The sequence below is a fragment of the Coturnix japonica genome, chromosome 2, assembly GCF_054131305.1.
Source record: "Coturnix japonica strain WE chromosome 2, WE-NBRP24, whole genome shotgun sequence".
NCBI lineage: Eukaryota > Metazoa > Chordata > Aves > Galliformes > Phasianidae > Coturnix > Coturnix japonica.
The window spans coordinates 84998995-85011935 of record NC_140664.1 but is presented as its reverse complement, the minus strand read 5'-3'; the positions used below and the strand labels follow the sequence as shown (position 1 = coordinate 85011935).

The 12941-nt window shown below is 40.5% G+C and overlaps 1 protein-coding gene across 2 annotated transcripts in view; it reads right to left on the bottom strand.

Annotated features, from left to right (window-relative positions):
- The window catches only part of ANKH (ANKH inorganic pyrophosphate transport regulator), a 102152-nt gene that overhangs the window by 40376 nt on the left and 48835 nt on the right, over positions 1 to 12941 (bottom strand). For both annotated transcript variants that reach the window (XM_015854397.3, XM_015854398.3), the window contains exon 2: positions 6400 to 6616. In XM_015854397.3, coding sequence (XP_015709883.1) covers positions 6400 to 6616 — 217 coding nt within the window. The remainder of the gene's footprint in view (positions 1 to 6399; positions 6617 to 12941) is intronic.

The window sequence follows — 12941 nt, the reverse complement described above, 5'->3', positions numbered from 1 at the left end:
AATAGTAAAACCTCCCCATTTCCCCATGCTGGTCCCTATCTACTGAAGTTGGGCTCACAGTCTCTCATTTTACCCAGTAATCCTCAAGTTGGTGAGCTTTCCTTCTGAGCCTCTTCATGACAATTGGACTTGTTTCCTTTCAAAAGGTATCAGGAGAGAACTTCAGACTTTTCTGAGTTCAGAGAGTCCAGCTTAGTTCCTTTAGCACTCTAGACACAAGTATAATCACAGCCCCTTCTTAATTTTGCACCAATATCCATACCCTAATTTTCACTCAGTATTCTGAAAACCGTCTGTTATGCACAGATCTTTGTATGCTAACTTCTTGTAAAAAGCTGCTTTTAAATGCAGGGCATTACATCAGTGTTTCTACATTGACTTTCCTGAATGAAGGAGAACAGGTTTGGAAAGCACGTGAGGAAAGCTACCTATGAGGGCCAGACTCACTGAGTTCTCTCTTAGGGCCTACTGAAGACGCATTAAACTCCTCCTGCACAAAAGCTTAAAAACTGTTGCAGGGAACACAAGAGTCTTATTCCCCACATGGAAACAAGCAAAATCTCAGTCCAGGTGCTAAGGAACCTGCTTTTGTAAAAGGGTCTCCATCAGTGCAATGATGGCAAGACACCATGACACAGGAGTCAACATTTGTGTTCTCTACATGCTCAACCTCTGGTCTTCTTTCCTACGTTAAAGGAGACTTTTAAAGTGCTTAGAAAATGAATAAAAAAAACCTTTTTTTTTTCTTTTCTTTGAAAGCTATTAGTATGTTGATTAATTTATTAACTTTAAGTAACCATTAAATGTCACAGAATTAGCAGGGTCAAAGTTCACTACACGGTTGTAGTTCATTGGCAGGGCACTCTCAAAGTACTTACATAACCACAGCTCACAGCACCAGTTTTTTAGGATTTCTAAGGATATCAGAGCCAGGCTTTGTAAGCTTTAAGATTTCCCCTTCTCTCCCCCATCCAAAAGAAATCAGTTTTATTGTGACTTTGATTTTAAAATAATAGTGGCTAAGCTAAGCTTAAAAGATAGTTCTAAAATACTTAACTATTTTCTTCCACTGTGTGAAAGCACACAATCACTTTTGCTGATGTCAGTGAATGTTTCCATTCTCAGAAAGAAGGACTCTAAAAGCTGAGATGTACTGACAAATATACAGACATGTGTCTCTGAGCTGAGACTAAAGCAACTGCTGATGCAATTAGAACTTAACCTTGGGCAACCTTACATACTTACTATGAAGCATGGTATGAAATTAATAACAGACAACAGGGCTGAAGAGTATTACAAGAATCTAAAGCAGATGGCTCTTCCCATTCCTTGCATCATTTCAGCCAAAACAGAGAAGTCCAACTCCAAGATATATTGCCTGTTTGCTCTTGTAATAACTCATTTATTTTGATGTCTGTGGATTAGTTTTGCTTCTGATACAACAGAATTTAAGCAGGAGTTTTTGCTTTTGTCTTTCCTAGTTTTGTCTTGGGACCCAGAAGCTTACAAAATGACACTGAAATACTGTGCACCTAATTGGATCTCCTCTTCTCTACACTGATTCCTGCAATGAGCTGATTATTACCACATAAACTTCAGGCATCCTTGAGACAAGTGAACACACTCTTAATGATGCCAGTAGTCTCAAACAAATAGCTGCACTGTGGTCATCTTGGGGCTGTCTACAATCCAGCATGTTATACTTACATCAGAAGGAAAACAAAAAGAAACCCTCACAGGAAGTGATACCACTTACTTCCAGACACAGAGCCTCAAATGTCAATATTAGTTTTTCTCAAAGAAAACAATAATAATAATAATCCAAGAATGATTTGGGGTTAAAGTGGGTTTTTTTATAGATGTATTTCATATTTGTACTTCAGTGCCAGCTTTAAAAATGAATTTGGACACTTGAGAAATAAAAACTGACTCTGCCGCTATTCAGAATGATGTCTCGCAGGGCCAATGCTGGCTAAGTGATTTGGGAAGGTAGCCAAATACCAATTTGCTGAAAATAAGAAATGTTAATGGCAAGTCTTCATTTGGAGATGACACAGGTTACACAGATTTCTCTATGTCTTCGATTAGCTTGACTTATAGCAGAAGCAGCAGCTTGGGTCCCCAGTGCAGAAGGCCAGATGATCAAGATGTCTTAGGCTCCACATTTCTCTTTTGCTCAAAGCAATGAGTGAATAAGAAAACCAGCTCAGGAAAAACTTGGTGCACACTGATAACTGCAACTGCTGTCTTCTGTGATCAGCTGAAGTTGTAAAATTGAATTAGTTATTTTTTCCTAATCTGCCAGTGTCAAAAGGTCCCTGGATTACCTTTGGGTAGGTCAACATCATGCAAATTTCAAAACTAAAAAACAATTACTATTCTAAAATCAACAAATGCTGTGGTCACAGGTTTCCTTCATTCTTCCTTTGCTCTTGAATTCTTTGCTGATAAGAAACAGCCCCTGTGTTGCAAGAAAGGTGTGGGTCAGCTGGGGAAACAAGTCATTGCTTTAGCAACAGCTACCTGAAGATGATGAAGCAGGAAACTTTTTAAAATCAATAACATCTTATCATCTTTTTGTAGACAAAAATAAAAAGCAAGCCTGATTTATATTCCAGTTTGTGGTCCTATGCTATCACCATTTTCCTGGGCAAAAAGTTTAGTACGGACCAGTGGCCACGTGAGAACAAGACTGACCAGAAAAATTAACTCATTTTGGCATAAGCTCCACTATGATACCTAATCACGGAAAGGTCTTTCATGTATATGAAGTGACCGAGCATGCAGGTTCAAAAAAATTACTAACTGATCCAGTTTACACCTGAGCAATCTGTGCATGAGAGGCCGATGTCTGTTAGCATATCAGTAATAAACTGGAACAAAACAATAGGGTCACTTACACTTACTGGGCAGCCAGCCTGCTGTGTTTGCCTTGTTACTAAAATCCCACCATTTTTTTTTGTTGTTCTGGTGATGCCAAATGATCCATCATATAATTTTGGTCAGCCGCAGTAGGCACCAGACAAGGGTGTCTACTTAAGCAAAAAGGACGTTTAATGAAGTAACTTCTTGCCATTCCTAGAACCTCAGAGAACTGTAGAAAGCAACATTAACAAGCAAAAGGAGATGCACTTTTGCAGTACACCCTTTCTCAGTAAATTAGTGAAGCAGTGAACAGTGCTGTTTTCTTGTCAAAGAAACATAAGACAAGAGCTAAAAGGCCTTATTTAGTACAGAGGAACAACACCTATGGAATGCATTATGGAACACGATGTTCTATACATGAAAGCTCCATTCTCTCTCTCTCAAATTGATAATTTATTAAGATGCCAAAAATATGCACATACAGGCTTATCATCTTGAATCATTTCTCTTATAGCCCAATATTCCCACTCAAAAGCCAATCTCTGAAATAAATAGATGTTTTACATTCCTTCCCACAAGGAAACTAAACTGCTGGCAGTAGCTGTTCCTAAAATAGCACAAGGGAAGGAAGGCAGCATACTACCTTCTTTTTCTAGATAACAACTGAAACAGCTAAGGAAGGAATAATGTACTGACCAAAGTTTACAGCAGCACTTTAAGTGGGGAGAGAATATTGTTTCAGTTCTTTTTGGTCAAGTCAGTTAGTTTCTTGGTTCTTACTGCTACCTGCACAGGAGAATTATAGGAACTACTGGTAAGGTTGTTGCAGATTAGAACATGATGCAGTGATGACTTAGGGACCCAATGCTTTAAACTGTGAGTTGGGGCAGTTGGCTCAGCCAGTCACTCCCATGAGAGTTAGCCTCTGAGAGGGAGCAGTATGGGCAGCTGGTGCTGAAGCAACAAAGTTAATTGGGTGAAATGGTCTGTTTTGACGTTTTAAGGAAGTAGAGGCTGCTGTTTGTGAGTAGCTGTGAGTACAGACAGCAAATAGTTTCAATCACGGTAAGAAATGTGGTGATTCATTGTGGTCACTGTGTTTCAACCATCACTTGTTTTCCTCCTTCTGACTTTCTGTACTTCTTGCTTCACTGGGATTTTTCTTTCCTTTTCCATCTCCTGAGCTTCACAGTCCACAGCAGGCAGTCATGCCATCTTCTTTACTCCCATACATATGGCACGCAAAAGAAATTAAGTCCCCTGAGTGGTGTTTGTTTCAGTTTTTCATCTGCTGAACATTAGTAACCTGAATTTTTGTCTCCTGCAGAGTCTGTAACAGGCTTGCAGCTGTTGGGGAGTAGTTGCAAGTCCTAGGAGGTTGCCTGTTTGCCACTGGACTCCTTCTCTTCCTTCTGCTAGGAAAGCTGTGCATCTGAGGTTCAGAAAAGAATAATTAGGATTTGAAACATGTTCAAAGGAAACTTGAAACACAACACTTGGCAACACTGCACCCAGGCAATTGGTGCTAGAATCTGACTAACTCCATTCTCTTGGGCGCTCTGCCAGTCCCTGCTGTGGCCTTTGCATATTTTCAGGCATAGACAAGTTAAAATACTAAAAAATATTTTGCAGTCTGCCACCATAAGCAGCTGAAAGACTGTGGAAAGCCTTTCGACTAACAGCTTTGGGGCATGGAAAGTACAGCCGTTGTATTTTATTTATTTTTTAATATCTACACAGAGGGCATTTCAGAGGTTCTGAACTCAGCAGGGCTCTATTTCCAGGCAAAACCAAAAGACTGGGCTGGCATATTTTCAAGTGGCTGCCCAAACAACTCCCTTCAATAAAAAGTCCCACATGGAAAATCCAGCTATGTCTTTCACCTGGAAACTCGATAGTTACACTTAAAAATCTATAATAGTTTCAAATGAAATTTTAAATGACTAGAAAATATTCCATTATTCCACCCGGCTAAGCCAAAAACATTGACAAGGAATGGCAGGAAAGCAAGTGTGAAACTAAAATAGCAGCTCTGGGGGCTGAAGAAACATTCCAAGCAAAGAAATCAGAAAGGCAAACTTACAAATGACCCAAAGTTTTAATAGTGACTCACTGAAACAAACTCAAATGTAAACATATTGAGGAAATGATCAATAGGTGAAAAGAGATCAAACTGACTTGAATGCATGGGTTCAAATTAGAAAATTAGCAACAGCTTATCCCTGTCATAGACTTTCTGTGGCTAGCAAGCCATTATTGAAAGCATTTAATATGACTGTAAAACAGAGTAAAAATAAACTGTATAGGACTGCTGTATCAGTGGTGAAGTAAGAGAGTAAAGTGGAGTGCTTGGGAGGCACACAGAGCCGCTAACGACAGCTGGCACCCTGTTACAGGATAAGAGAATGGGGCCTTCACATTTACCTGCTCTACCCAGGCAGAAACTATATGCTGAGCAGGTTCTGTTCTTCAGACGCATTAGTGTCAGACAGCAAATGGTGCCCCATTTCCAAACCACTTCTCAATTCTCAAAATTGCAATCAAACTTGCTTTTCCCATTCACAAGCGATAGAATAATCCCCTACTGCTGGCTAACCAGCTCAAAGCTACTGCTGGTTATCAACAAACGCCTCCACAGGCTATTGCATTACCTCCCTCCTCCCTTGCCACACAGCTTCCAGCTTTGAGAATTGTACCTGTTGAATGCAGTTCACTCTCCGCTTCTTCCTCCAGTGTCTTCTCTTCCTCACTGTTGAGCTACAGAGGTTTCAATTCCATGGAATGAATGACAAGGTGCAGACAATCCAGTGCAGATCTTGAAGATGATGGATTTTAAGTCTTTCAGATCACATGGCTTTTTATTGCTATTGTCCCGTGTCATTATTTTGGCCAAAACATGACATTCTGGTTGTTGCTTGAGTTGATACAACATTTCTCCAGGTTCTCAGGAACTGGCAAATCCTGTGGTTGCTTCACTTTTTATGTTTAGTTTATGGTTACTTATGTATTTTTCTTGCTTCCGAGTACACTCAAAGAACCGACCTCAGTTTGGCATAAAGTACTCTTAGCAACTACTTCATCTCTCGCAAATTAATTCCCAACAGAAGTGGATGATGTACTAGCACTAGTAATACCTGATATTTTAATGAGGTTGCTGGCACCTACTAGCTTAGTGTTTTATACTGTATCATAAGTAGAAAAGGGACTAGTACAGAGGAACTCACCAATAGTGCCACCAAGCTCTGACAAATAGCTCTACCTAAAACATCTTGCTCATACACTTGACTGAAAAAGATGAGAAAACTGAGCAGCCAGGCAGGCGAGCCCTGGAGGTGAAATCTGACACCTAATAACTTGCTTAAATGTAACTGAGAAATTGCATGCCTTGGGCATGATAGTGGTCCAAGCTTTCATTGCTTTTGCACTTCTCCTTGCACTTCCCATAAAATCATAAAACAACAGATGAATTAGTTGGAAGACAAGCCAAGGGAAGTAAATTAAAAGATGCATTAATTAGATGTGAAGTGACCTTACCTATTAAGGTATGGAATATAGCAGCTACAGCGCCAGCCACAACCATGCACAAAACTGCTTTGGTCCTGTCTCTCTTGCTGTTCACAAACACCAGACCGACGTTTTTGAAGTCGCTCATTGGACCAGTGAAAAACTTCATCAGGGAGTATGCCAGTCCATAGCTGGCCAGCATTTCCACAGCATCTTCCTTAACAGCAGCGATGCCCCTATTCAAGGCCTGTTGCAACAGAAAAAGACAAAGAAAATAATGTAGCAGATGTGAAAGCATACCAAAACAATATTCTGCAGCTGGTGTCTGAAAGAACAAGTTCAGCTCTTGCTGTTTCCCTCGAGCTGACTCTTTGCAGGCATCTGCAAAGGTAAAAAAAAAATCTCTGACATTACTTTATGCTGAAATTTAGGAGTGAAGAGTTTTTTCAGTGTAATGACCTTTCCACTGCATCTCCTTTAAAAGAATATTCTGAGCAACTGGGACTATCCCATGATGTTTATTATGAAACTAGACCAAATACAGACACAACTAAGCATATATGTTCTCCTTTCACGCATTTAGATTCAGATTGAGGTTGGATATTAGGAATAATTTATTCAGAGAGAAAGTGGAAAAGGCTGCTCAGGGCACTGGTGGGGTCTCCATTCCTGGAGGTATTTAAGAGATATGTGGAGGTGGTGTTAAAGGGCATTCTTTAGTGACGGGACTTGGAAGACGAAGTCAGTGGCCTCCAAGGTTTTATCCAGCCTAGTTGTTTTTATGATTTCACAATGTTCTGTTCATATATTCATTTACAGCACTTTGTAGCACATTTAAAAATAAATACAACACGTATACGTGCACATTCAGGTTTAAGCAACCTACCAATTTATTCTAGGTCTATATTTAGGAAATGTCACTGGGGATTGGATGGGATTGTTCTTATAGATAAGGTGAACCACAAAAAAAAAAGTGTAGCATTGTTTAAGATTCCAGCTTGCAACACAATGATTGTAAAATACTGAATACAAATGACAGAATGGTAAATCCTGTATGCAGTGTGACAACATCAATCATCTGATATTTTCAGAAAACTGTTGAAACAGGATTAGATTTGAAAAGCATGAAGGATGAAATATGACTTGTTTTCACAAGTATTTAGCTCCTATGGGTTACAACTGATTTGTCCTGACAGGGTTGTGACAATTTGTCTAGCCAGGGACATCTCTCCAATCCATGCTGCAAATCTCAGTCTATCCACTTCCACAGCACTTCTAATATTGCTTTTTCTGAACAAAGCACAGACAGTGTGTCATCAGGTAACCAGGGTGAAGTCCTTCCATTTCTAATGCAAGCATAATTTTTCTGTTGCCAATCTTACTTCTTTTCTTTTTGCAAAGACCCTATGAACAAGCAATATGCATTGACTTCAGAAAGCCCCACATCCACATAGCAGAAATTAGTATTTCTCCTTGTATCCTTGTCTACACTTTCTTGAAATATATACTTAATTTTTGAAACAAAAGTTGCACCATTATATCTGCCAAATCTCTTTTGCGAAGTACTGTACCCTGAATACATATGATTTCAGTGTTTTCATCTGCTCTGAATAAATCTGTCCCCTCTTGAAAATATCCTCTGCTAGGTACTGAATATTTGCAGCTGTCACACAGAGCCTTTTCTTCAGTACAGATGACTCCATCTATTGGACTGATATGAGTTCAAATTATATTAAATCTGCAGATGTCAAATGCATTAGTGGATGAATAAGCTGTAGTCAAACAATTTGTGGAAAAGACTGTGGCCTGTGAAATGAATAGTTAAGTTTAGCTGCCATTTGTGTTGGTGGCTGTAATGATACTGCATTTTATATCAAGGTATACAGAGTTATAATCAGTTCATTTAAACTTAACCTGCTGTATCTCCGTGTTGCTGTTGTCAGTAATACTTACATAGCCTGAAATTATTCCCTGTATAAGATTCCTTATAGCTTTTTCTTCTTTTTTCCTTCTGTCCACATTGAAATGTTTCTAGCAGCTTAAACTTAAACTGCTAATCAGTTTCAGGTTGTCTGCTTTAAAAGCTTCCTGTCACATGTAAACAGCTAAGTACCTTTCTCAGAACAGTTTCAAATGTACTTCTTCCCTTGTTTGGACAACTACCAAATATCAGTCTGTGGAGGAAGACAATCCACTGCTGACAAGGTCCCTGGGGAAAGAAGTGTGGTTTTAAGAAACCACATTATCAACTGGCACAGCATGAAGGTCTCTCCTTAGAGACAGATGCAAGCCTTTGCAGAGCACAGTGCTCAAATCAAAGCTTTGGGCCCCTTGCTGCAAGAAAGACACTGAGGCCCTGGAACATGTTCAGAGGAGGCAACAAAGCTGGTGAGGGGTCTGGAGCACAGGCCTTATGAGGAGAGGATGAATGAGCTGGGAATGTTCAGCCTGGAGAAGAGGAGGCTCAGGGGAGACCTTATTGCTCTCTATAACTTCCTGAAGGGAGGTTGTAGTGAGCTGGGCGTTGGCCTCTTCTCTTGTGTCATTAGTGATAGGATCAGAGGGAATGGTTTCAAGCTGCGCCAGGGCAGATTCAGGCTGGACATTAGGAAATAGGAAATATTACTCCTCAGAAAGGGTGGTCAGGCACTGGAATGGACTGCCCAGGGAGGTGGTGGAGTCACTGACCCTGAGGGTGTTCAAGGAGTGATTGAATGTTGTGTTGAGGGACATGGTTTAGTGGGAGCTATTGGTAATAGGTGAACGGTTGGACTGGATGATCTTTTAGGTCTTTTCCAACCTTGGTGATTCTATGATTCTATGAAAGCAGCTGTGTGTGATCTTGGCCACAGTACCCCAGAGTTCCACCTAAGTAGGATAGATGGAAAGACTTGCTTGCTCCTCCTCCTCACTGGTTTTACAGGCTCATCTCTTTTGTACCAACAGGCAACAGCCAAGTAGATATTCCTGAGTAATTTTCCCCAGACACAGACTGTGTACCAGGTAACGTAAGCTGGCAAAATCCAAAAGGGACTTTGTAAAAGGTTTGCTGCCATTGATTTATACTCCTGTGGAACAGTTGGCTAACATGACAAAATACTCTAGAGGCTGCCTCTGAAAAAGCAATGCTTCTAAATGTTTCTTCAGAAAGATTCTTAAGAAATTAACTGTCGGTGGAGCTGTGTACAAACGGTTTAGCTTCCATAACTTTCTTTTTCCATTTTTTCTTTAAGATAACAGTACAAAATGTTTTTTATCCTCTGCTTCCAAGCACTCTATGAGAACAAACCTTTTTCTTTCTTTTTTTTTTCTTCTTATTTCGACTGAAGCTTAGATATCACATTTGATATCCTTAAATCCACAAGAAATCCCAGACAGTTGAAAAAGTCAGTTTGGGGTGTCATAGGAAAGATACAAGCAGTTGATAAAACTTCCAGTCTAATTTCCTGTCAGATTTTCAATTAAGTCTCTCACAAAAGAAAAACAAACAAACAAACATAAACCCAGGCTAGGTTTCCATTTTTTTCCCATCTGATTCCACTGTGTACACTTTTTGTATGCACAAAATTACTAATAAAAATTGATCAGTAGCATCTGTGCTCTGTATTTGTTTCACACACAGAAGAGCATAAATCTCTGAAAAGATTTACATGGCTTGCCAAAAGAATCACAGAACTAGATGGTGATAACAACCATGACAATACTTAGACAAGAAGTTAGCTCAATTATACATATTTCAGATGCCATTCTACTTTCAGCTGGCTCATTCACATCAGTTCTGAAGAGAAAGCTAAGAAATCCACATGCTGGAAGAAGGACTGTTGGTGATGGCACAAGCTCCTGAGTTTTTAATGAACAGCCAACCTAATTTGTCAGCTGGTGAAAATACCACAGTAAATTGCTGTTCTCCAAACAATGAAAACAGCCACTGCCACTGCTCACTCCTCTTTTAGAAATATCATAAAACACAGAATACTTCCAGGCTGATCACTATCTTGTAGGTACACAAACCAGCTGGTCAAAGTAAATTATATTGCTCAAACAGTCCTCACAAAGGTAAGCAACCAGATTTATAGCTACTTCTATTCATTATCTTGTATAATACATAATGTTATTACTAGAAAGATGAGATCTTTTCTAGAGGACACATAAACACCTTGAGCCCTTTTTAATGAAAAATGTGTGTGCTGCCTGATGCTCACTACAAGAAAGGACTCACTCAGGAAGGACTAGGCCACATCTTCAAAACAGGGCACTGCTGCTGGCTTCCTTTTCTTAGAAGGAACACACATGACTTCCATCAGATTTCTAGGAAATGCACAATGGATGAATAAAACAATCTTTTGCATGAGAAGGCAATGATTTAAAGAGCAACAATTGTTAAGGAAGAAGGCAGAGGTTTGGCTTGTCCTATTTTGCATGAGCTTTCAACAACTAATGTTGGCAGAAGAAGTTTGGTTCCAGCCAACAGTTTCATATCTTGTTGCCAAAAATTCTGTTTCTGAGGCTGGTTCTGCAGAGCTTGATCACTTCTCATGCAATCCTCCCACAAAATGGTTCAGGAAACCTCTATAGAACATTCTCTTTCTACCTGTCTTTCTTCCAACCTGCCCCCTCCTCAGAAAGTAGAAAAAACACAAAATATTTGGTTAAAAAGCAAGCCAACTTAGGGGACAGTCTTTCTCCAGTGTCCAGTAATCCCTCTCTTTATAATTGTTGGCAGCATGTTAATGTTAAATCCTGACGTTGAAGTCTTGGTATCAAATTTACCAGTTCTCTTCTTTGGCAGCTCAGCATTACCCAGCCACACCTGCATAAACTACACAGCCAAAACAGCATGTGGCAGATCCAATAGCCAGTCAGTATGGAATTATCAGACCACTTATATCAGTGCTGTCTGAGCACTAGCATATCTGTAAGTCTGTGCCTCATAAAGGCAGGAGTCAATGGTATGAAACTGGAAAGAAGCAAAGTGTTGTGTCTATGACTTTCACAGTTGTAGGCATAGGGGTGGGAGAAAATAGGGTAAAATTGTCTCTCAGACATTTATTCTGGCTCAAGGACGTTTTCCAAACAAAGTGTATGAAGAGATAGACCTGGGGCGGTAGAAGGGTCTGACCTTGTAGTTATAAAACAATGACTAATAAGTGTTCATTGTTACGTGCCTTTGTTGTTGACCATGTTAGATGATTGATGGGGCATCCAAGGCCAGCTCCTCTCAGCCACCTACCAAAACACACCCTCCATGCTTCCATGGTGAGGCCTGACCCAAGGAGCAGCCATGCCATCCACTTGGCTGTCCCTGCCCACACTACCACACATGCCCAGATCATCTCAGCCTGTGGAACTGCCTGAAGCAAGCTACAGCCCCAGCTCCAGGAAGAAAGAAGAGTCAATCACTTAGGGACTCCCCCCCAAACTGGCCTAGAAATGAAAAGCAAGAACAAACATTTTTGCAAGACTCCTATTCTTATCTGAATACAGGCTACTCTGTGACCATCACCAGGCTCATGATGTTATTGTTGACACTATCCACTCAATTCCCAATGTCAAAGCTGTTCGAAAGTGTGTCCTGGAAGGAGTTTAGATAAAGACTCTGAAGCCAAAATAACATTATTTTCGAGCACTGACTGGTATCACTTGACCAGAGATACACGAGGGAACAGCACTTTCTAACAGACATTCAGGAGACACACAAGTAACTAGGGCAGCTGTAGCAGGGAACCCTTCTCACTGCAAGAGCTAATGGTGGGAAATTAGGTAAGGTATACTGCCTGAGAACACTCAGTGCCTTCATTCATATCTGGCATAATAAAGCAGAGAATAATCAAACAAACAAATCAGAAGATAATCATGAGAAACAAACCAAAATGGTGAAACCAAAACGTTCCTCACTTGAAACATTTGACAAAGTGCCAGAACATTCACAGCACTGGAGGGGTGAATGGGTTGCTGTAGATGAGCACTATCCCAGGGAGGTGGAGAACACTGATCCTGAAGCCAAGAGAGCCATGAACCATGACAGTGGGAAGCAAGTTAGCTTGTGTCCACTGAATGTGTATCACTGACATAAGCAGGAAGCAGACCTAAACCACTGCTGTTTATACAGACTGCAGCAGAGGATCTCATCCCTTGAGGGGGACCACAGCCATTGACTCTCCTGGCCTTTTTTAGATAAGCAGTGCTCACAGCAGCACAGGACAGAAGCAGAATCAACATGTCCGAGCTGCTCCCCTGCACTGTGACCTCCCTCATATCCCCTGGCTGATGTTAATTAATCAGTTGTACAAAATCTATTTGAAGTAAAACTCACAAGGGAGATCCTTTGCTCTCAAAACAGCACACAAGCTTTTCATTCAGGTTACCCTGAGAGCGAAACGAAGTTTTACTATAAAGGCAGCTGTGGTTGATACTGAAGCATGGCTAGCTCCGCTTTGCATTTATTTGTCTTCAGATATTCATGTGGTGGCCAGGGACACACTTTCCCTCGAAAGCTATTTATATTTCTAAACCTGCAAGCTGAAACAAATAAAACTGGGACATCAACTGAGACATACAAAATGGGGAGGTCT